Consider the following 24,323-nt stretch of genomic DNA (forward strand, 5'->3'; position numbering starts at 1 on the left):
AGCCTGGTTGTTATAAATCAGTCCAGGCTGTGAGTAATGCTGAAGGAGCTAAATGTTCAGAATTTGTGTCTGTCTGTTTTATTAGCTGGCCTAGAGTAAAGTGGGGGGCTATCGTTCAATGTCAGGTTCAATACCCAATGACCCAATAGGTTAAAATTGTGGCAGCCACAAATCATGGGTATAATGAAGTCTGAGAAGTGGTCCACGCTGATTTATTAGGACATCTGTCTGAGTGTAGACGATCTAGTGTTGCCCTTGGACAGCGCCAGCTATTCCCATGGTCCTCCACAGATCTCAGACCTCTCTAAAATCTCGATGCTGAAGGATTAACAAAAATAGATTCACAACATTTTCCTCAAAAATCTGGATAGAGCTATTTGAAATAAACCTTATGAGTCAGTATGGAGGTTATGTACTGAGATAAAAAACGAAGCAAGAAAATGGTGTGAACACATTCCTCCAAAACTGAAGGGATAACTAAGACTGGCTGACAAAACTGACTGAATGTGTGTGTTTAAATGATGGAAAACAATAAACAAATAAATTGGAAATATATACCCCCTGTACAGATTTAATGAACACAAGGTATAATCTAGATCTTACACATATATTTTTTTCTGTTTTATAATTTGTATGTTTTTCTCTTTCTTTCTGTAAAGTTCAGAATTACAAATGATAAAACTGAAATTCAAATATTTAATATAGTCACAAGCAATAAAAAAATGAGAATTTTTGCCCTTTTTAGCTGCTGTTTCATCAAAATGTATTTGATTTTATTCTTTTACAGATTTTAATTAAATTGTAAACTCAAAGAGACACACACACATAACGTAAGGAAAAGCTGCTAAGAAATAAATACATCATCCTGCAAGTGTGTACATTCAGCCAAGTATTATCATAGAAGTTAATAAAATATATCAGTTTTAACTACTCTGTCATTCTCACTGAGTCACACTGAGTTAAGTGAATTACAAGTATATTGTAAACCAACTTAGACTTCTCTGAACAATCCAACTATGAAATATTTACATTTATGTTTTTGAGCAGTATGCATTTTAAAATAGAAACAATCTCCCACAGCAAATCTAAATTATTTAGTCACCTTAGTGGCCCTTGTGTGGGCAGAAAGGCAAGATATACATTTGTAAATTAAAAAAATAAATATAAAATAAATTATGGACTGTGATGCTCCACTGGATTTTTTAGTCCTGATGTAAATTGCTGGCCTCAGATAAAGTTACTTGAGGTTTTTTTTGTTTTGCTTTTATAGCTACAGCAAATTAGATAGCAGGTGCCCTAGACATATGAAAAACTGAACTTTCTGGCAGCAAATTATGAGAAACCAAAGAGTTTAATGTAAACTAGATCAGTCCTCATTTAAATTAATGGAACAAGTAATCTTAAATCTAAAGCAGAATAATTTCGTTAATGGATTGCAGCATCAGCTGTTACCATGTGTGCATGGTATTTCATGAGAACAGTTTTTGTGCCCCTAAAAATATAATTGATTTCATACACTGTTTAAGGCTGCTGTCGCCAACTCACCTTTGATAGTAAGCATCACAAGTTAATGTGCAAATTAGATGCTCAATGCAGGGGGGGGGAATATTTTCGGAATCTTCCCACAAATGTACAGCAACTGGACACTTCGCAAATCCGGCCAAACTGGGAGAACTGTCACATTTTCTTGTTGGTTTATAGTGTAATTTACACAAGGGAATTAGCAGGAGATAGATGCAGAAGCTGTTTGATATCTGAACCTTGGGTCTCTTTGAGCCCAAAAGTTCTATTCTCTCTCTCTCTCTCACACACACACACACACACACACGGGGGTGGGGGGGAGGCAGGAGGAAGAATCAGTTTTCTGCTGCCAATAAGGTGGCAAGTCATTTATACTTGCTTTTATTCTGCTTCATTGTTATGTATGAATCTACCAATTTTTATCTATTTATGGATGACAGCTGAATAACAGGCAGAGGATGCAAAATTATTTACACAACAGAGATAGAATGTGTGTAGTAACTCCTTATATAACATGGCATAAAGTAGATTTACCCTATTTATTCTCCTACTATGTAATGCTTACACATATGCATAAGGATCTCTGGCATTAAATGTCTGCTATCTGGAAAAGACACAAGCAAACTAGCTATATGTTTTCACAGAACACCATCCTAGCAAATAAAAGTGCCATCCTAAGCCAATGAAGTCAAAGGGTTTAGAAGGGTGTAACTTCGCTTGGGATGCCACTATGTTTTAAGAGATCACCTATCACAATTGAATCCAAATGATAATGTGAACTTTGTTTTTTGTGAAACCACAAGATTCGGTTTGGATCCTGAACAAAGACTAGATGCTATCGGTGCATTATTATATTAAAAGCTTTGGAAATGCTGACATATATATTACATATATGGCTTCAAACATGCACACATTAAATGCCAGATTCAGTACTGTGAAAGATGCAACACATTCATAGTACACAGAAGTGTAATTCTCAAGCTCTGAAAACCTAAGGATCCCCACTTTGATAAAAACACTTTGATAAAAACATTTTCAAGGATCCCCCAAGCCCTTTCCTTCTCAGAGGCACACTGGCACATACCACTGGCAGCCGTCCTTTTATAGCCTGCAAGCCATAAAATGCTTATTATTCATGTCTTGAAAGCAAATTTAAGAAAAATGTTTTTATTGTTTTTTATTGTTAATAATCAGTTGTGATAGCAGGAGATCTCCAGCTAGTACCTGGAGGTTGGCAACCCTAGCAAAGGATACTCTCTTAACTGAATGCCAGGACTACACACATGTACACATGGAAAGTGTTTTTCCCTCACTACACAGCAACCACTCACAACTGCCTACCTGGTATATTAGGGTATGCATTTCTAGGTTGGAGGGAGTTATTTGCAGGCAGGTGTAATTCAGGAATCTTCCCTCTTAATACTGAAATCACTAATTAATTCCCATCTCCTACAGCTCAATCTTTCCCAGCACAGACCCTGCAGTCATGTGCTCCACAACATCTCTTGAGAGAGGACTGTAGGTACATTAATTAAATCAACAAACGACTCATCATATGATTATAAGCAAATTGCTTTTCCCTGGATAGTATGCCATATTAGCTTTGTACTCTCTCTGACTTCACAGTTCTACGTTTTCAGTTGTAAGCTTTTATCTGAGACTTAAATGTTAAAATATATAAAGTACTCTGTAAGGCCTACACAGATATGCATTAGGTGGCATTTCAATACTTGCCATATATCTGAGCTAAGAAGAAATTATATTAGTGTATATTAGTTTTCATATAATACTGTATATTAGTTTTCATATACAGTATATATGACACTTACTTCCATATATTCCAGCGTTGTTCTTCCAGCTGAATCAGCAAATGGTCAATGTATTTATTTAAGTCCATATATTCCTGTGAACCAAAAGAATAGATCCATAAACACCTGTGAATGTTAACTGACACAACAAGCTTATAGTGTGTGTGTGTGTGTATACACATTTCCTATTTGTAGAAATTTAGTTGATAATCTGAAGACCCAGAGAATGATCTGAAAGAAATATTTTGCAGAAGCTATGCAAATTAAACTGCCATGAAAGAAAACCTGGGAACCATTTCTAAGTCACTCTGAGCATCTTAGAAAAGGAATGGGATACAAATATAAATGATTAATAAATTGTAGACACACAAGTCCTAAGTGATAATCGAATGGTTATGATAGAAGAGAAGTTTTTACAATGGCAACCATACCAGAATGGACAACTTAACAAATTCAGCTTACCGAATATCAGAGCTGGACTTTGATAACCCTAACTAGAGATGTAAAATTCTCCAGAAATTTTGAAACCATGGAGGGAATCTCCCTTTTTGGCAAGAAAATGAAAATTTATAGGAAAACTAAATCTATACAATACATACTTTGGCCATGAAAAGCATAATTGAAATCAAAACATCATATAATTGCTTTTAAAGAGAACAAGAGCTTACTAAAGTCTGTCTGACCAAATCATAACTTCTACTAATAACTCAAAAACTTCTTGCGTGTCATTTTTGAAGTTACATTTAAAACACATATAAAATGTCAGTCATAAATAAATGACAAATTCATTATTATTATTAATTTAAAGTTTGAAGAATAGCTAAGGGAGAACAATGCTATAAAATAAAGTTCCTTTTAGTCAATGGTTGTCAATGGTTCTTCTGTGTTGTCACTGGTTCTTCTGTTTATCCCTTAGATTATCCCTCTTTATCCATTGATCTTGAGCAGCATAGTTTTCAATCTAATGTTTGGGGGATATAAGGACTGAAACAAATTTTGTCACTGACCATGTAGCCTTGGGATCCCTGTCACTTAGTAAAAAAAGGCATTACGTCAGACACAGAGGCATTAGATTTATATGTTAAAAGGGGAGAGATATAATGTGATCGAAGTTCCTCATAAAAGCGGCATTCCAAGAGGGCATGAGCTAATGAATCGATAGAGCCAGAAGAGCAAGGACAGGTCCTGTCTGGGTGTGGTATGTTCAAAATTCTTCCCTGCATAATCATAGAGGGGTTAGCATTCAGTCTAGCTAAACAGAAGGCTCTAGAAAGACAGGGGGTTGTCAAATAATAAGTATAAGCGGGCAAACCACGTGGTGGTGGTATTCCGAAGAACTGGTATGTGAGTTTTGTCAATGGTTCTGTGATGTGTCATGTGCTCACCAAAAGACAAAAGACGCACACCCTTGACAGCAATATCTTCTTGCACACACTGGGCGTTTGTCACGTTTTTATTATTGATACAAAGAGTGTGGTGAATGTAATTGAACAGTACAAGGTGAAAGTGTATGAATGATGCAGTAATACCACATTCTTTTTAACATGAAGGTATATATTACAAGAGCACAGTTATCATATTTCATCAACTGTGGGGGCCTTTTATTTTCCCAGCAGCAATTTTCAAGGGTTCTTTGGTGAAATCTCAACTTAAAGCAGATTCTGAAATGAGCTACAAAAGTAGAGACAACAATCAAAAGTGACTGCAGAGAAGTAAGTCTATGAATGCCCAGCAATTCTTGTTTAGATGTGCAAACCCAAAAACACTTCCCTGGAAGTATAATTCATTGAGTATACTGAGTAGGATTTGGGGTAGACCTACTTAGGACTGATCTCTGAGTACTGCAATAATAATCGATTGAGTTATGAATCAGCCTGTGCTACCTTTACATTCTGTCATTGCTCATTTGGGTGATAACATGGCATAGGTTGAACCAGATATTCCAAGTCAAATGGAATAGTATGATGATGAAGTTTTCTGTCATTTGAAAAATAAGGAATTGCAGCACATGCTTAACCCTCGAGAGCCAGCGTGGTATAGTGGTTAAGAGTGGTGGACTCTAATCTGGAGAACTGGGTTTGATTCACAACTTCTCCACATGAGCAGCGGACTCCAATCCGGGTTGGCTTCCCCACCCCTACAGATGAAGCCGGCTGGGTGACCTTAGGCTAGTCACAATTCTCTCCAAGGTGTCAGACTAGGATGTGGGAAATCCAGGTTTAAATAGCCACTTGTGCCATGGATGCTTGCTGGGAGGACCTTGGGCCAGTCACACACTCTCAGCTTAGTCACCCTCACAGGATTTTCATGAGGATAAAATGGAGGAACGAAGAATGATGTAAGCTGCTTTGGGTCCCCAATGGGGTGAAAGGTGGGATATAAATAAAGTAAATATATAAATAAATGTTAACTGTCCTACTGAAATTGGTACAGTGAGTTCTACGACGTATGAATATGGCAATTAAAAGTTTTTCAATAAATTTAATTCTATCATTATATTTATGGGGGGAAACATTATCATGTATACCAGGCTTATAAAACTCATTGAAAATTATAATGGTTTTAATATGATTCTGCTTCCATTAGGAAATACTAACAGAAATCTTTGTTGAAAGAATGGCTAGATGCCAAACTGAGGTAACTGCAATTTTATAGACACTATTGCTAATGTAAACACTGATCCAGGAAAGAAACCCAGGTATTCAAACCCATTAAGCTCCACAATGAGATGCAACTATGACTGATAATATAACTTCGTCTTCAAGAAAAAAGATGAGATGAATAAGAAAAAATAATAAAATAAGAATAACTAGTGACTGAGTTTAGTGTTATCTAAAAGGTTATCAGAATTTATATTTTATATGTTATAACTTACAATTTTTGCAAAGGGTATCTCAAAATGGAATGCCCCCCCCATTCTTTTTAAAAGTATTAACAATCACACAAACGCAGGGATCAGATCCTGCAACAAACCAGATAGGCTCAGGCCATACTATCATAGGAACTAATAACATTAGCTCACATTAGTTCATCCACTTGCTTAACAGCCCATTCCTTACCTTTTGGCGGCCAGGGGCGGTGTGGCCGAGGCAGTGTGGCCCCCAAACCAGTTTCCAGGCCACCGAAAGGCTTTAAAAAGCCTTTCACCGGCTTTTAAAATTTTAAATGGGACATTTTGCCCCATTGAGAATGGCGAGGCTGCGCCTGCAAAAAAGCAGTCACAGCAATGCCATTCTCCCTGCCAGCATGCAGGGCCGAAAGGGAACAGGAAGCTGCCTACTGGCAGCTCCGCCCCTGGCACACACAGGAAAGGCCCCTCGGGATGCCAGCGCAGGCTTTTGCGCCGGTGGGATGCCAGCTGAAGGCCCAGCCAGCATCCCTGGGTAGCGCTGCTGCGGCAGTGCCAGGAGACTGGCGTCCGGGCTTCCCCACTGGCTTCCAGCCCACCCTGGGTGGTGTAAATAATGCAGGCACCGGTGCACGGGCCCGAACACCGGTGCAACCCCTTCCTGGCCTCCAAAGGACTTTTGTCCTTTAGGCTCAGGAATAGGCTGCAATAGGCCAACAGGTGTCAACAATGATCTTCTGTTCTTTATACAGGATGAAAAGGTCAATCCCTATATCAAAGGTTAAATGGACACAAATCTGACATTAAAACTGCAATATTCAGAAACCAGCTGGAGAACATCTCCATCTACCAGGATACTTAATGACAGAAAACAGCATGCCACAACCCCAGTCTAAAACAAAGGGCACAGCTTCTATTTATCAATAAAAAATTCTTAGAAGATTTAGTTCATTTATACCCCACTTTTCTCCCCAATGGTAAACCAAAACCGCTGACATTTCTCCTCCATTTTTCTTCACAACCACCCAGTGAGGTAGATTGGGCGGAGAATGTACAACTGGCCCAAGGCCACCCATAGGGTTGGCAGGTCCCCACCCCCAGCAACTAGCAGGGGGTGGAAGGGACTTACCAGCAGTAAATATTGGCCTAGTTCTCTGTCATCAGCAATTCGGCAACATCACTTCCAGTGTCCATCAGAAGTGATGTCATCACATCGCCGATGCTCAGGGACGCTCAGATATTTGGGCAAAACTCTATGGTAGAAGCTGTTTTTACCATAGAGGTTTGCCCAAATACCAGAGCATCCACACAGTCTTCAGCGATGTGATGACATCACTTCTGGTACATGCCGAAAGACACATCACCATCTTTCTGACGACAGAGAGATAGGTCTAAGTTTACTGCCCCTGACAGCTGGCTGAATGGTGCTGGGGGGAGGGGCTGCAAAGCAGGGGATCCCCCACTCCCGGCAGGAGATTGGGAACCATAGACACCCAGCAAGCATCCATGGCAGAGTGGGGGTTCAAATCTGAGTGTCCCAGATCCTAGTCCAACACTCTGGATGCCACTGGATCCATTAATAAATCCCCCAATGTCTAGTTTAGCTATGGGTTCTAGGTAGTGCTGTGCTGATTGTTGCTCATCTGTGTAGGTTAGGGTAGCGAGGTCCCTCTTCACCACCAGCGGGAGATTTTTGGGGTGGAGCCTGAGGAGAGCGGGGTTTGGGGAGGGGAGGGACTTCAATGGCATAGAGTCCCAATTGCCAACGCGGCCATTTTCTCCAGGTGAACTGACCTCTATTGGCTGGAGATCAGGTGTAATAGCAGGAGATCTCCAGCTAGTACCTGGAGGTTTGCAACCCTAGTGTAGGTCCGCATTCATTCCCACAGTCTTATGGTTGGCTACCACTGCTTCTAACTCAGGATCCTTCCAAGAATGGATTCCCTGTCTCTTATCCCTATTAACAATTATTTATTACCTTTGCTACCATTACAACTGTGACCCCGTAGTAGGCAGTGGATGTAAAGTTTGAGAGCGGAACACTTTGTAAGGGATGTATGACTCCTGTACGCCGCTCCCTTTTGTGTTAAAGCGCTGACTTCATTCTGGTTTACTTTCTAAGGAAGAGGTGCAGGATCAAATACTGCCTTGGAAGCCTGTAGGTCGAACAGCAAGGTATACATTTTTTAAAGAAAGAAAACAAGTAAATACATGTGGCCCATTGTTGTGATCTAATAAGAATGCTCTTGTGATGCAGTCAGTATGGCTCCATATTTTCATGAAGTTATGGGAAATGATTTGTGATAGAAAGAAGAAACACCATCAGAGAGAAACAAAGTATGATCTCATGTGTGGAATGAGTTATACCTTTGTGAAGGCCTTGGAGAGTCTGACCCGAGGTAAAGTTTTAGATTAAGAAAACTTTGCTCCCCCCACCCCCTGCCCAAATTCTTTTAAAATACTGCCATTTATTTCATCATCGTGCTGTTGGATAACCTCTCAAGGCTTTTCAACAACCTCAAAGGGTATTTTTAAAATATATATATATACCCCTGACTGGAATGTATATTTTTCATGTCTTAAGGGAAAAGGAGCATTAGGGACTTGAATGAACTGTCAAATACACAACATTGCTCAGCCATGAACTATAAATAAATCACAAGGAAGGGGATGCATACGAACTCATATTCAAAATTTCCTCTCTGCCTTCAATGCTGCACTTACGGCCTCATATTTGGTCGACAAAAGTTTCAGATAATCATGAACAACAAATTATCGTGAGAAAGCTATGCGTCCGACTTAAATTAGAGGCTCACCGTATAACTGTCTATGACATCCACAGTAAAAAGCCAGGCTGATCTCTTGACTTGTTAATTATTCCTCTCCTTCTCTTCCTTTTTGGAGTTTTGTCAGCGATTATATGAACAGCCAAAAACTAATGACAGATTCTGAACCAAATCCCGGAAGAGAATGGCCTTGATGGCATGGGGGAGGTGTTCCCGGGAGTGGAGCAGCTTCCACGGCCCTTTTGGCCCGGGAACACCCCCTAGAGTGGCAGCAGAGCTGTGCCACCTTTTTTGGTGGGGCAGCCTCGTTTTTTTTTCAATGGGGACTTTCCCCCCTTTTTCTTTATTTTTATTTTTAAATCCCCTTTTTTTCCTTTGTGGCAGCCAGGAAGCTTCAGAGAAGGTGGTGCGGCTCCACTGCTCCTGGCCACCATGGATCTACCCCCTCCCATTAGGAATGGGCGGTAAGTAACTTTTACATGAGCTAGGTACCGCTGGCTACAATGCAAGTGTGGTATTCTCAACTAATGTGGCAACTACAAAGATCTTTGGGTTTCATACATGGGACTGGATCCTGCAGAAAATTTCCACTAATGAAAGGGAGGGTGATTTTTTCAGACCGATAGGTCTCCCTCATACTATTCCTGAGAGTCCCCTAATCCCAAGGGCAACCTTTCAGCCACAGCCCGCACCCCAGCGTAACTCTCCCCATGTGACTCACGGATTTGATAGATCAAATGAATCAGGACATATAATAGAGAAGAATGTATGTTCTTGGCTGTTGGATATTATGAGTTGGGCTGACTTTAGCTGTAACCCACAAAGTACAACCCCACATACAGTTGTGCATATGCATCTTATTAAAGTCAGCTGGACTTAACCATATTTAATTTATGTTAGAACTACACTTCATAGTTGCTTGAATAATAGTCGCTTCCCATCAATACAGATGGATACAAGAAGCATCTCTGGTTTGTTAGCTTCCTGATCACACTGTAAAACATGGTTTTCCCCACAGTTCTGGCAGTTCAAACTATGGTTTCCACCATTTTAACGAACACAATGGCCATTCCTGGGGGAAACACACAGACACTCATCTCATTCCTGTAGTGAGACACACATATTCCAAATAGTAAATGTAATTCACGCATATCACCATTGCAGAAATGGGCACGTTCCCATATTGTACCAGAAAGGTGAAGAGAAAATTATTCATGCATATTTTCTCCTTTTACACATAATCTATAATACTGCCCAAAGATTTAGGGAATGGGTTACTAAAACAGGATCTTGCTGCATGTGTGGAAAACAAATGTATTTTAGAAAAAAGATATATTTAATAAGGTTTAACAGGGTTGTCAACTGTCACTGGCAACCTAGTGGGAGAATTTGGGGTACAGGAACAATCTCTTTGGAATTGTGCTTACATACACAATTCATAAAACCAGAAGAGGTGCCATCACATCTAAGCAATGCTGTAAGGTTCACCCAGAACTCTATGGTTAATGTGATGTCACTTCCTTTCCTTTATCCCTTAGAAGCGCCTTGATCCATTGATCTTGAGGAGCATATATCTAGTGTTTGAGGGATATAAGGACTGAAACAAATCTTGCCACTGACAATGTAGCCTTGGGATCCCTATCACTTAGTAGAAAAGTCAGACACAGAGTCATTAGATTTGTAAGTTAAAAGGGGGGAGATATAATGTGATCGAAGTTCCTCGTAAAAGCGGCATTCCAAAAGGGCATGAGCTAGTGAATCGATAGAGCCAGAAGAGCAAGAACAGGTCCTGTCTGGATACGGTATATTCAAAATTCTACCCTGCATAACCATAGAGGGGTTAGCATTCAATCGAGCTAAACAGAAGGCTCTAGAAAGACAAAGAGTTGTCAAATAATATGTATAAGCAGGCAAAGATGTCACTTCTAGTTTTGCACTAGAGTCAATTTTTTCATATCTGTGATACTTGCACAATATATTCTGATTGGGGACTGGAAGGCCCAGATTCATCCCTTGGTATTGCCAATGAAATGTTCTCAAGTAGCCAGACCTTTCTCTACTTGACACCTTGGAGAATCAATGCCAGTCACAGGAGATAGTACTGAGTCTGATGGACCAACAGTCTGACTTTGTTCTTATGAGAATGTTGATTCTCTGGCTCCAATCTGCAGCTTAACCATTAGCTAAGTAAGAAGTTCTTAACACAAGCTGGTAAAAATAATACCACTGCTGGATCCCTGTTACAAGAATACAAATCAAACAAAATACTTTGAATCTAAGTGATGGTTGGAAGTAAAGTATCCTCTGCAGCATATGGTACTTGCATGTGACTCATGAATCTGATTGATCAAATAAGACAGGAGAAGTTAAGGGGAATTATTTATGTGAAGTGCTAGATAAAACTAGTGTATGGCTTTTTTGATGCTTTTCATGTTGGCATTTAGACAACAGAGGACATTTTACCCCCGTTTTTGTAAAATACTCCTTATCCCAACAATTTGTGCCCCCTCCATATCGGGGAAAGGGGCTTGCGAAAGTTTAGTTGAAATTAATTATTGTATTATGCTAGGCTAGAATATAGACCAGGGTCATCCCAAACTGTTTCAATCAGGTGGCAAAGACTCCTTCAGCCTGAAGTAGGCTCTTTTCTTTTCTGAAAGATCATGCCAGAGCAGGAGTCTGCAGCCTACGGCTCCAGAGCCAAATGTGTCTCAGTATGGAACCATATATGGTTCTCCAAAAACAAAATCAGACGTTAAGTTAAATTATATTAGAGAGGTAGGTGGGATGCTAGAATAGCTTGCAGGTGAAGGGGATGCCATGCAAATAATTTGATGGGACTGAAGTGCTGCATAGAGATGCTTTTCAGATAGGGAAATGATAGAGGTGATTAGTTGCCAGTAATCCAAGCGTGAACCCAGGCATGGATTTATGCCAGTGCCCTATACAACCAGGCAGGGTGTTCCTGTGTATATTTATTACTTACTTCAGACTGCTTATGTACTACTTCATAATAAAGGACTCACAACCATCAGGGTCTAAGCTGTGGAACCATTATGTATTGCATCAACATGTAAATTATCCATGGAATCATAGAGTTGGAAGGGACCACCAGGGTCATCTAGTTCAATCCCCTGCACAATGCAGGAAATTCACAACTACCTCCCCCACCCCACCCCACACACCCAGTAACCCCTATTCCATGCCCAGAAGATGGCCAAGATGCCCTCCCTCTCATGATCTGCCTAAGATCATGACATTAAGTTGTGTAGTTTCAGGTAGGCCAATGGGCTCTTTGTTGATCTCTTGCTCTTTAGTTGTAAAAGACTGCAGACTCCTGTGTCACAGTCAATACATTCACCTTTAAGATCTTTGTTGTCTAAAATCTTTTTTCTTTGTTTCCCAGGACAGATTCTAGGTTCATAATCAGCTGTTATTGCACAATGGTATATTGGGATAAAGGAGAAACAAAAGAAAGACAGATATTTTAGACCATGCTGCTTCTCCTCTACATCTCCACCATCGTTCTCAGGCACATGTGGGTACTTTTTATTATATAAAAAGTAACATGGGGAGCTATCAGAGCCCGCAAGTCCCTAGTGCAGATGGACATTAAATCATCATGAAGATGGTGGCCATCAGTGCAGGTCCCCATTTCAATAACAAGTTGTTTACTCTTCTTATAAATATTAGGTAGAACATTCCAACTCTAAACACCATCCAGTGGCTGGGCTAGCGCGGAGGAAAAACCCATAAAAATTCCTCACTCCCAGGTCTCCTGTTCAGTTGCCTAGACTCTCTTTATAAAAACATTGCTGACTTAGAAAATCATTCCCCAGAGCTACACACAGTAGCTCCTGTACGTTGTGACCTGTCATAAAGACACAGACGTGAAAGATTAGCAACGAGAGGCCAACAGGAGAACAGGGGCTGGGGCGTCCTTGTCTGCAGACATGACAACACATTCTTCATCCCTTGAGTGAGACAGCTGAAAGGCATCTTGCTTTCATTGTTTCCTGCCATCACTTTGTCTTTCTTTCCCTTGCCTGACAGTACACCCCACTCAAGCCACAAACATTTTCTGCTGGAGAACGGGACTTGTTAAGGCAGGTTTCAAAGTAACATCTGCATTGCAGTAGCAAGCAGAGCTTGTCAATGCACATTTATTTTCTAAACGCCAGTGCTGCACAATTTCGGTTAGATTGGGAGAGTACACACGTGTGTTTAGATATGCGGTAAGCATGCACGCATGGAGAAACAAAGATAACTCTAAATCATATATGAGTTTATCCGCAGTGTACGCTAGCACTAAATGCTTTTTATACATGTTTTGGGTGAACTTGCACTAAATCTGGGAGAACAAGCAATGTCAATCTTCTAGACCAGATTTATGATAGCATGCTGCAAATCTGTTTCAAGATATGAGTGTGAATCTCAGTGTTGAAGAAAGTAAAAAGCTGGCAAAAATATGAATTTATTTCTATACTGTGTTATATAGATCTAATACACACTGAGTAATGGGATGGGAAACATGTAGTATGGTACAAGGGTGGTGCCCCGTAATCACTGCCATCCCTCCACCAGGGCCAAGCAAGGGGTGTCCCTCATCCTGTGCAAGGAGGGAGCCAGAATTGCCACAGGATGCCAGCTGCTCAAGCCCCAGATGGGGCTGGTATAACCAACACCAGGAGCCTGGTCTTCTTCCCCCCTCTTTTGGGGATATGAGCTGTGGGTGGTTCCTCCCCCCCCCCCCAAGTACGGGAGCTAGAGCAACTGCCCCATTGCCTGTTGGCTAAGACCACCACTGGTATGGTACTGCAACGAATGGACTGGCACTGGCTGTTAGAAGACACTACTGAGAAGATATTAGATGGAGAACATGTTTCCACCACAGATTTAAGCTGGTTTTGCAGTGATTTTCTCTCCATTGGGACTTGCACATCCTTAAGCATAGGCCCCCAAATTAAGTCCCTGGCAATTTCTGACTCCCCCATCATATGCTGCCTGCTCGTCTATCTGTTGTGCTCTCGCTTTCTCTCTCCCACAGACTCACATCTTGGAAGCTCCTTTCTCTTGATTCCTAGCAGGACCCAGCATACACAGAACCTCCACCTCCACCCCCCAGCTGTGTTCCTCCAAAAAAGGGAATCAGAAAAGGGTGGAACTCTACTGTAAAATAGAGGAATAATCACACAAGGATTGAGATTGTCATTACTGCATTTATGAACTGCCACTGATTAATTGATGTCTTTACTTTCCTTCTTTGATCTGTCCACTTTTTAGGTAAAAAGGTTAGCTTTGCTTATGAGAGGTTTCTCTTTCCAGCTCATCTGGGGAAGAGGCACACCAGAGCAAGCCAGTGTATACACAGTCCTAAAGCATTCCCTGGGAGGCAAGGCAGCATGGTATAGACTGCTGTTGTCAGATCTTGGAAGCTATGTAGGGTCAGTACTTGGATGGGAGATCACCAAGGAAGACTGCAGAGGAAGGCAATGGCAAACCACCTCTGCTTCTCTCTTGCCTTGAAAACCCGCTGCTGTGGTTGCGATGAGTTGGTTGCGACTTGGCAGTACTTTTGTATGTAAAGGGATCCCACTACTGTTGGGGTACACATTTGTGGGGCCTCCTACGTGTGTCAACCTTAGGTAGGGCTGCCAGGTCCCCCCTCTCCTCCAGCGGGAGGCTTTTGGGCCAGAGCTCGGGTGATTGTGTGTGCGCGTCACTTCCAGTTTGCAACCAGAAGTGCCACCTCCCAAGGGGCCTTATACTACTCAGACTCTTAGTTTGAGTGATAAAGGGCAGTTTGCTATGCGGCACTTCTGGGTGTAAATGCATTGCAAGTGGCTGCGTTGTGCACGCATGCGTGCACGTTTGCCTGCCGACCCTCAGCTAGTCGACTGGCAGAGGGGTGAATTGCCGGGGTTTGCCCGCCACCACCGGGCACCTGGCAACCCTAACCTTAGGTTTTGCATAGCATAACAGTGTTTCAAACTGCCACTTACTACTACAGAGAACTACTGAAATGAAGTAGGAATAAACAGCAAAAACATGCCCCATTTTTACCAATCCTGCTCTTGGTTTGATTACAGGCCTGTGTGCTGGTATGTGCCTTTGTCATTCCCTTCCTTTATCAAGACAGTAACAGCTGCATTGCATGTTAAAGCCATCTGTGTGTCTGACATTTCATTTCCCGGCATTCCCTGATCAAAGAGTCTTATGTGGCCAAGGTGCTGAGCGCATGCAAATCTCATTGAGCTCTCAGGCTTATACTTGCAGGGAAGGGAATTAAGAAGAAAACATTAGCTGAACTATTTAATCATTTCTTTTTAAAGGCATTTGCTTAACAGTATCAGCTTAACAGTAGTTAAATGAAAGGATTCTGAAAAATCAACAATTATTCTCAGATCCAGGAAATCACTTTCCAAAGGGTGCCATTTAACATTGCATGTGGTAAAATGTACAGTAATCATATCCTCCTGATGACAATGCTAAGGAGGATTTCTCTCTAACCAGTGTGATCTAATTTATTTCTGCTATAATAATATCCATTCCAGGGGTTATTGTGAACATTTCATTATCATAGAAATTAAAGACAACACAAAGAAATTAATGTTTTAAGAGAAACTACCACGGTCCATTAAACTCTCCCTTTTATTGTCTGTGTAATTTAACAAGATACTGTTCTTCCTTTGTATGTATATTCCTGAATGATAAGAATAATGCTTTTCATAAATTATATACATAAGCATTGAGGGCAATCCACTAGCTCGGTACATCCCTCTTCATATTTCCATATAAACCTGCACTATATATTTTTCTCCCTATTGGAACACACCCCATAAAACACTACAATTTATACCAGTAGCTCTTAACTCTTGCTAACATAGAATGATCACAAATCATGGCTGAGTTGAATTAAGCGGAAATTTCTGCCACTAATTTCAGCAAAGGACAGTAGGATTCAGCCCTTAAAAAGGGACAGCTGTCGCACATGAAAAATCATCAACTTTATTATTACTGACATTTTTATCCTACCCTTTCTTTGCGAAGCATACACAAGTTGTAGTTTAATAAACCACCACCTTCGGAATTCTGCACTTTGGAGAAAAAGTTTGAAATGCTATCTTTTTATCTATTCTTGTTGGCTCAAGTCTGTCTTGTAAGAATCAAATCTGCGAATCTTTACTTTCCTGCCATTTTCTGTTTCCTTGCGCCAGCCCCCCATGTGTACATTTTCCACTGTTATGTATGTACTAATTGCATATAAATGACATGTATCATGTAAGTAGTGTACAAATGACATAAAAGAACCAAACTCATTAGGAATTTGAGCAACGACAGTAGCTGGATTGAAAGAAGTTCACAATTACAACATATGAAAAGCAATAGGGTATCTCCTATAGGACATCTCCTATTTCCCTAGTGGGGGGAAATGGCTGGAAAAATTCCAATTCCTCTTTTTGCTGTCAAAATCAGACCCCACATACATCGCCCATGTTGATGTGATCAGACTAAATCCAGATGATCACCTCTTGATATCTTGATTGGACAGGGAGAAGCTTTTCTCCCTCTCTCATAATACTAGAACACGGACGGGGTCATCTGCTGAAGTTGGAGGGTGAGAGATTCAAACCAGATAAAAGGAAGTATTTCTTCACACAACGCATATTGTGGAACTCCCTGCCCCAGGATGTGTTGATGGCTGACAAATTGGAAGGCTTTAAGAGGGGAGTGGACATGTTCATGGAGGAGAGGGGTATTCATGGCTACTAGTAAAAATGGATACTAGTCATGATGGATACCTATTCTCTCCAGGATCAGAGGAGCATGCCTATTATATTAGGTGCTTTGGAACACAGGTAAGTCAATGCTGCTGCAGTTGTCTTGTTTGTGGGCTTCCTAGAGGCACCTGGTTGGCAACTGTGTGAACAGACTGTGTGAACAGACTGAATGGACTTGGGTCTGATCCAGCACAGCCTTTCTTATATTCTTATGTTCTTAAAACTTAGTGAGCAAAGTGCCCAGGAGAAGCTGCAAGGCAACAATTCATGGGCATGGTGGTGGTGGGGTTATCATGCATCAACTATGAACCAGATCCCACCTCCTCTCTTTCTACATCACTGAGAAAGCTGTGTTTAGACACACTAGAACTGCCATCTAATTTAGCTCTAAATACTAGTTATGCTGGAGCTGTTGATAGTGTAACATTCTTGAGGATCTGCATGAGGATGCAGTTCACATTGTACTATGCTGCATGACTGAAGCATATGAAAAGCAAGAGGTCAAAAGGAAAAACAAGTCAGATAAGAGCATTCTTGTCCATTTGTGTTTTCAACACACTAGATATGTAGATAATTTAAGAAAGAAAGATAATAGTAAGGGTACCACAACACAACAAAGGTGAATTATAGCAGCCACTGAGGCTGGAATCCTGTGCTCAGTTACCTCGGGGTAAACTTAATTGAATATAGTTGGTCCTATTTCAAAGTAAACCCTCAAAAGACTTAACTGCTGCACGTGTGTGTGTGTGTGTGTGTGTGTGTGTGTGTGTGTGTGTGTGTGTTAAGGCCCGTCACGTCGTTTCCAACTAGGGTTGCCAGCCTCCAGGTGGTGGCTGGAAATTTCCTGGAATTACAAGTGAACTCCGGGTGATAGAGATCAGTTCACCTGGAGAAAATGGCTACATTGGAAGGTGGACCCTATGGCATTATGCTCCACTGAAGTCCCTCCTCTCCCCAAACTCTGCCCTCCTCATGCTCCAATCCCAAAATCTCCATGTATTTCCCAACCCGGAGCTGGCAACCCTACTTCCGACTCATGGTGACCCTATGAATTAATGTCCTCCATAGCGTCCAATCGTTAACAGGCTTGCTTCCTTCTTCCAGCAGCAAAGTGGCCTGATAAACTTAGTAACTATTATCATTATTGTTTCATTGATGCAAGGCCTTAGGCCGAGACAGGAAAATTTGCCCAAGGTTACCTCAAGTGCACATGGCATGCCTACATTTGAACCTTGGGATTCCAAAGTCCAACATCCACAGGCTAATTCTGCAACAAAAAAGTTATGCTTTAAAGGGTACAACAAAATGAGTTCAACAAAATGAGCAACAACAGAGAAGAGAAAATTTCTTATTACCAATGACTGCGCAAACATTGGGAAGCTGAACAAATGTAATGACTCAGCGAGCAACTCCTAGACAACAAATTATAACTCAACTTGTCAATTAAGAGTTCTTTCCTCTATATTGATATGTCTAAATAATGTCCATTGGTAAATGGAATTTTCAGTCCACTGCACTGTGACATTTCCCATTTTCTCACACATTTTGCTCTTGTTGTTCTTGATATGACAGAAAGCAGCAAGACGATATTCTCCTCAGTGGGAAGTGAAACACCTACTGTGGAGAGGCATGACTGCATCCACTAAATCTTGGATGTACTCATGCTCATTGGACCACTGAGGTGCATTAACAGTGAACTCCGTGCCAGGTTAAGTAGTTAAATACTCAGCTGGGATACTGGTAGATGTCACACCGTCAGTGCCTGTTAGGGGCAAAAGAGGTGGAACTACCAGACTGCCCTTTCTAGTCCCTATGACAAACCATGCTCAAAAGAAAATCATGCCCTTTCAGTCACAGTGTTTTGTGCTCTCCTGGATCATAAAAAGGAAATAGAGTATAAACTTTAATGAAACATTGCTGATTTCTACAGGGGGCAAAAAGAACTTTCTCACAACTTTTTAATAAATTTGATGAGCTAACTTTTAAAGCAACCCTCCCATATTTATCCAACCATTATTAATAATTTCCTTGGTCATAATTGTTAAGAACTGGCTTTCTTAGACATTCGAACTCTCTTAGAACTGGCTCTCTTAACATTAGATCTAATGTTATTGGTGCTTTACTTGCTGTATATATAACATTAGGGCTTTGAGCAATCAAGTCTGAGAAAATGGTTAATAATAGTTTATATAGTCTTTTCCTCATTCATATTGTTTTGCATGTTTGACAACTTGCTACACAGAATGAAAATTCATCATCAATGCATTTACAACATATAACATTGCTCCCCTTCTCTTCAAATGATTTTTTTTTAAATTCTCTGTCATAAGATCTGCAGTGCTTGGATTTTAAGGTTCCTCCAACTGAAAGCTTTCTGACTAAAGGACAGGTATTCCATTTATTGCTGTCAGGAGATATTAACTCTTAATGTGGCCTGCTGTTGCCAAAGAGAACAATTCTTATAATCAGCAGGCAAATGAAAGAAACATGAAAAGCTGGTTGTGACAAGTTCCCTCAAGCTGAAGCAATAAACCAGTTGTGTGTTCGGTAATGCATCATAAGCATGAAAACATACATACCTATGTGCTATACACAAGTATGAAACATGCCTGAATACTGCAAGTCCCTTAATTTCATTAGTCTGATTTTGCTTATTGCCTACTTTCACTGTATAGGCATGTCAGTGTAACCTTATGTAAATAGCAGTCTTGTGTAGTCGAGCTTTCATCTATTAGAGGATTTAACATGACCCCTGCAATGTGGATCATGAGGCTTAATTGTACATAAATACATTTTTCTGGTGTTAGTCATAGCCACACACACTGAGATAGTTTGCAATGCCCATAATGCCCCATTTTCTCATCCCCTGCTGAGTTCTTAGTGTGTTTGATGCAATGGTCCCATGTTAGTTTAGGGTCCGATAAGATTGTGAAGCAATGGCACACCACTAGAAGCTCTGATGTGCTTTTAAAGCATGTTTGTGTCAGACTAATGTCATAATTAGGGCTGTACATATGCCGAATTTTTTTTTTAAAACCCCAAAATACCTTTTCTGTATTTTTCAGATTTTTTTTTTTTTTACTGGCAAAAATGGGGGCAAAAAAAATGGGGGCCGAGAAAAGCGGATCCAAATAATGCCGAATTTATTATAAATTATTGGCACCACTTCGGCCCCGCTGTCATTCCCCCCCTCCCTTCCCTTCCCTGCCCCCTTCCCTGCCATTTTCCCCCTGACTTACCTGTTTGTAGACTCAGATCCATGCCTCCCGCCTTCTCTGGACTCTGGAGAAGGCGGGCAGCATGGATAGGAATGCTCCGCCTCCCTCTCTAAGCTGCACGCCAGATCGGGCTTCCACGTGGGAGCCTGATCTGGCATGCAACTTAGAGAGGGAGGCAGGAGCATTCCTACTAGCCCCACACTGCCGGCACACTCTGACTTCACCGACTGTGCAGACAGTGGGGCTAGGAACACTCTCTCTTCAAGCTGCATGCCAGACCAGGCTTCCACGTGGAAGCAGTTTGGAGAGGGAGGCAGGAGTGTTCCTAGCCCTGCAGTCTTTGGGCTCCATGGAGTCAGAGCGCTCAGGCAGTGGGGCTAGGAACACCACCATTTGCAGATTTTTTTTGGTTTGGGTTTATTACAATTTTCAGGTTTAATAAACTCAAGCCTGAAAAACACCCCCCAAAAAATCAGTTCACAACCATAGGCATAATAATTATTATTACTAGCTTTGGGATGCCTCCAGCCTTTTTTGTTCCTACGTTCAAGTTGACACTCAATTTGCCCTCTAATGCTGTGTTGTGTTTCCAACTAGTAAGTGAACTGGAGGCCCCTTGGCCATCTTCTGGTGTTGGACCAATTTAGTCTCCCAAACTGATGTTGACAGAATCCTAGCTGCTGTGAAGCCAACTACATGCCTCTTAGATCTGTGCCTGTCATGGTTGGTTAAGGCCAGTGGTGATCGGTTGCAGGCTCCCCTGGTAGACATGATAAATCTGTCCCTGAGTTCAGGGGTCTTTCTAGGGAAGCTGAAAGAGGCAGTCGTAAGACTGCTCTTGAAGAAACCATCTTTGGATCCTTTGGATCCATCCAACTACTGCCCAGTATTGAACCTTCCATTCCTGGGTAAGGTAGTTGAGACAGTGGCAGCAGAACAACTTTAGGCCTTTCTGGAGGAGACATTAGTTCTAGATCTGTTTCAGTCTGGCTTCTGGCCTGGCCATGAGATGGAGACTGAACTGGTCACCCTCACAGATGATCTCCATAGACAGCTGGATCATGGTGGGTCAGCGCTACTGTTATTACCGGTTACGTGGGATACAGGTAGTGTTGCCAACTGCCAGGTAGTGACTGGAGAAAATAAGCACCGATGCTGTAAGATAAGTAGTCATAAGAAAAAACAACAAGGAGCTCAAAATATGAGTGCAAGAATTGTATTAAGCTAATAAAAATGACAAAACATTTATCACAGTGTATAAGTGAAAAACACCACCAAAGTGCACAAACACAATACATACGATAGACTCATACAATCTAACACAATAAATTTATACAAAAGGTTCTGTGTAAATCATCCTTCTTTCATGCGCATGGCATTGCTAAAGTTCATGCACGATACAAACAACACAGATAGTTATTGCCTGGTAGGCTAATGATAGAAGCATTGGCTTATGAGGAAATCTTCAACGCCAGAAAGGGAAATGGAATGCCTTCCGGATTGTTTTAGCACGTTTTCACCTGTAGGGGGCTTTGTCAAAATAAACAAGGCTGTCATATTAGTGGTCAGTGGTCAGACTGACAGCAGCCAAGATGAGAAGCATCTAGCTGATGCAAGGGGTTTGGAAAGTCCCTGGGAGCTAGCATGAACTAGCACAAACCAATTGGGGCCAGAAACTGATGCAATGTCTTGCAACAGGTGGAGTGACCTGGCATGTGATCTCATTGGTCCCTAGTGGTAACAATATGTATAAATGTTCCCAGCTGTGTAACATCAGTGTGGGATGCTATCGTGGAGTGTGTGTGTGTATCTATGCACTGTAAATAAATAAATCACTGCTTTTCTAGTAGCGAGTATCTCTGGTGGTTTGTTCTGGATCATCTGCCCAATCCACAGGCTCCCGCAATAGGCTTCTGTAGTTGAGTCTGGAGTTGGCAACCCTATAAACAGCAGGGAGAGGAAGTAAAGAGAAAGGCAATATGACAAGGCAAGTAGAGTCATGACCTGTAGTTATACAGAGAGGCAAGATAGTTCCTTCTTGGAAAATGTTTCTACTGCAAGGCTGAAGAAGCCCCCTATGGGCGAAAACGTGCTAAAACTATCTGGAAGGCGTTCCATTTCCCTTTCTGGCGTTGAAGATTTCCTCACAAGCCATTGCTTCTATCATTAGCCTACCAGGCAATAATTATCCATGTCGTTTGTATCGTGCATGAAATTTAGCAATGCCATGTGAATGAAAGAAGAATGATTTACACAGAACCTTTTGTATATATTTATTGTGTTACATTGTATGAGTCTATCATTGTATGTATTGTGTTTGTGCTCTTTGGTGGTGTTTTTCACTTATACACTGTGATTAATGTTTTGTCATTTTTATTAGCTTAATACAATTCTTGCACTCATGTTTTGAGCTCCTTGCTGTTTTTTCCTACAACTGCCAGGTAGTAGCAGGAGATCTCCTGCTAATTCAACTGATCTCCAGCCGATAGAGATCAGATCACCTGGAGAAAAACGGCCGCTTTGGCAATTGAACTCTATGGCATTGAAGTCCCTCCCCTCCCCAAACTCCGCCCTCTTCAGGCTCTGCCCCCAAAATCTTCCGCTGGTTGCGAAGAGGGACCTGGCAACCCTAGATACAGGTGATGCATATGGGTGGGGAGTTACAAAAATAAAAGACATGGAATGAGTTTTCCAAGGAGATAAGTGGGTCAATGTCAAAATGGAAAGAGAGAAAGTAAGACCTTACAAAGTCAGGTAGAATAAATGGCTTTTACGTATTTTTATTGTTTAATAAATTCAAGCCCGTGCATTTTGACATAAAATCACAGTTCTGCAGCTTACTGCATAAAACGTTTATTAACTATGACTTGAAAAATAAATAGAGCATATGGTGTTTGTGGAAACATACCCAGAGCTTTATCAGCAATGTAAGCATGATTACTCTGGACATGTCTACCATTTTTACATAACAACAGTTGACTAGGGCTGGAATCCTGTGCATGCTTTCTTGGGAGTAAGCCCTAGTGACCTCAAAAGGACTTACGTCTGAATAAACATGTATTAGATTGTTTTCTGCAGTGCATTAGTTATGCTATTCCTATCTTTTAGCAGAAAACAGAATACTCCGTCTCTCACTTTGTATTGCTATTTCACTTCCCCTGGAATTGGTATTGTAAGCACTGTGACAAAAGGAAATGTTAGCTTAATGAGTTCCTTGCTAATAAAAGGCATTCAGATCCACTCAAGCTTTAAATCCAATTTTATTACAGCATCTATGCTGAGTATACTTGGATGATTGCTATGTGGAGATGTCAACATGCTGCTACGAAGGCCACTGCAAGCTGGACCGTTGGTGGTGGTTGATGTCTTAGGGTTTTTGGTTTGTTTGTTAAAGATTTTAGTTCATTATGCATTTCTGGTTTATTATTCTTGTTTTTATTTCACTGGTTGTACTGCAAGGTGTTAACTGATTTTTGTTTGGTTTGTATTTTATTGGGCATGTGTAAAAATTTAAGCATGTTCCTGAAATGCAGGGTATATTTAAAAAACAACAACAAAGAAATAAATGAAATAATTTTAGACTGGGTTGAGCCATCTGCTAGTGAAAATCAGTGCCTGCATTTTTGGGACTGTCATGCTGATGGCAGGATAGGGTTGCCAGATCCCTCTTCACCTCAGGCAGGAGGTTTTGGGGGCAGAGCCTGAGGAGGGTGGGGTTTGGGGAAGGAAGGGACCTCAATGCCATAGAGTCCAATGGCCAACGTGGCCATTTTCTCCAGGTGAACTGATTTCTATTGGCTGGAGATCAGTTGTAATAGCACGAGATCTCCAGCTAGTACCTGGGGGTTGGCACCCCTGTGGAAGGAGTGGCAGTCTCTTTCCTGAATCAACACCTAGAAATGAGAAGGATGAAAGGTAACAAATGGAGGCTGAACCAGATACGTTGAAAATGAGGTTGGATGGAAGACTGGAAACCTAGGAGTGGGATATTTTTCATTTGTGTTTACTTTTTAAAAACTACATATCTTTATTGTTCCTTTCTGGATCAGTGTTCCAGCACTCTAGCTGCTGCCCATTGTTGCCACTCACCTGCCCACACAATAAGTGGTAGAGGAGATATGAATGAATGGCACCTGACAACCAGTGGGAGACAGGAGGAGGCAGGTACTTACTACAGGGGAGCAGCGATCTTCATCCCTGCACGATGACACCACTGGGCCAGCATCACACTGCGGGAGCTCTCTAGCACTCAATAGAGTTTCTGGATGAGTGCTAGAGCATCACCTGGGTTGTGCCGGAAATGATGTCATCACACAGTGATGAAGATCACCACCACCCCCGTTTTGCCAGCCTGCTTCCTC

The 24,323-nt window shown here is 41.4% G+C and overlaps 1 protein-coding gene across 1 annotated transcript in view; it reads right to left on the reverse strand.

Moving 5' to 3' along the window:
- Window positions 1-24,323, reverse strand: part of NCKAP5 (NCK associated protein 5) — a 649,908-nt gene that overhangs the window by 480,073 nt on the left and 145,512 nt on the right. The window contains exon 2 of the mRNA XM_056861323.1: window positions 3,351-3,424. Coding sequence (XP_056717301.1) covers window positions 3,351-3,424 — 74 coding nt within the window. The remainder of the gene's footprint in view (window positions 1-3,350; window positions 3,425-24,323) is intronic.

The sequence above is a fragment of the Euleptes europaea genome, chromosome 15, assembly GCF_029931775.1.
Source record: "Euleptes europaea isolate rEulEur1 chromosome 15, rEulEur1.hap1, whole genome shotgun sequence".
Classification (NCBI taxonomy): domain Eukaryota; kingdom Metazoa; phylum Chordata; class Lepidosauria; order Squamata; family Sphaerodactylidae; genus Euleptes; species Euleptes europaea.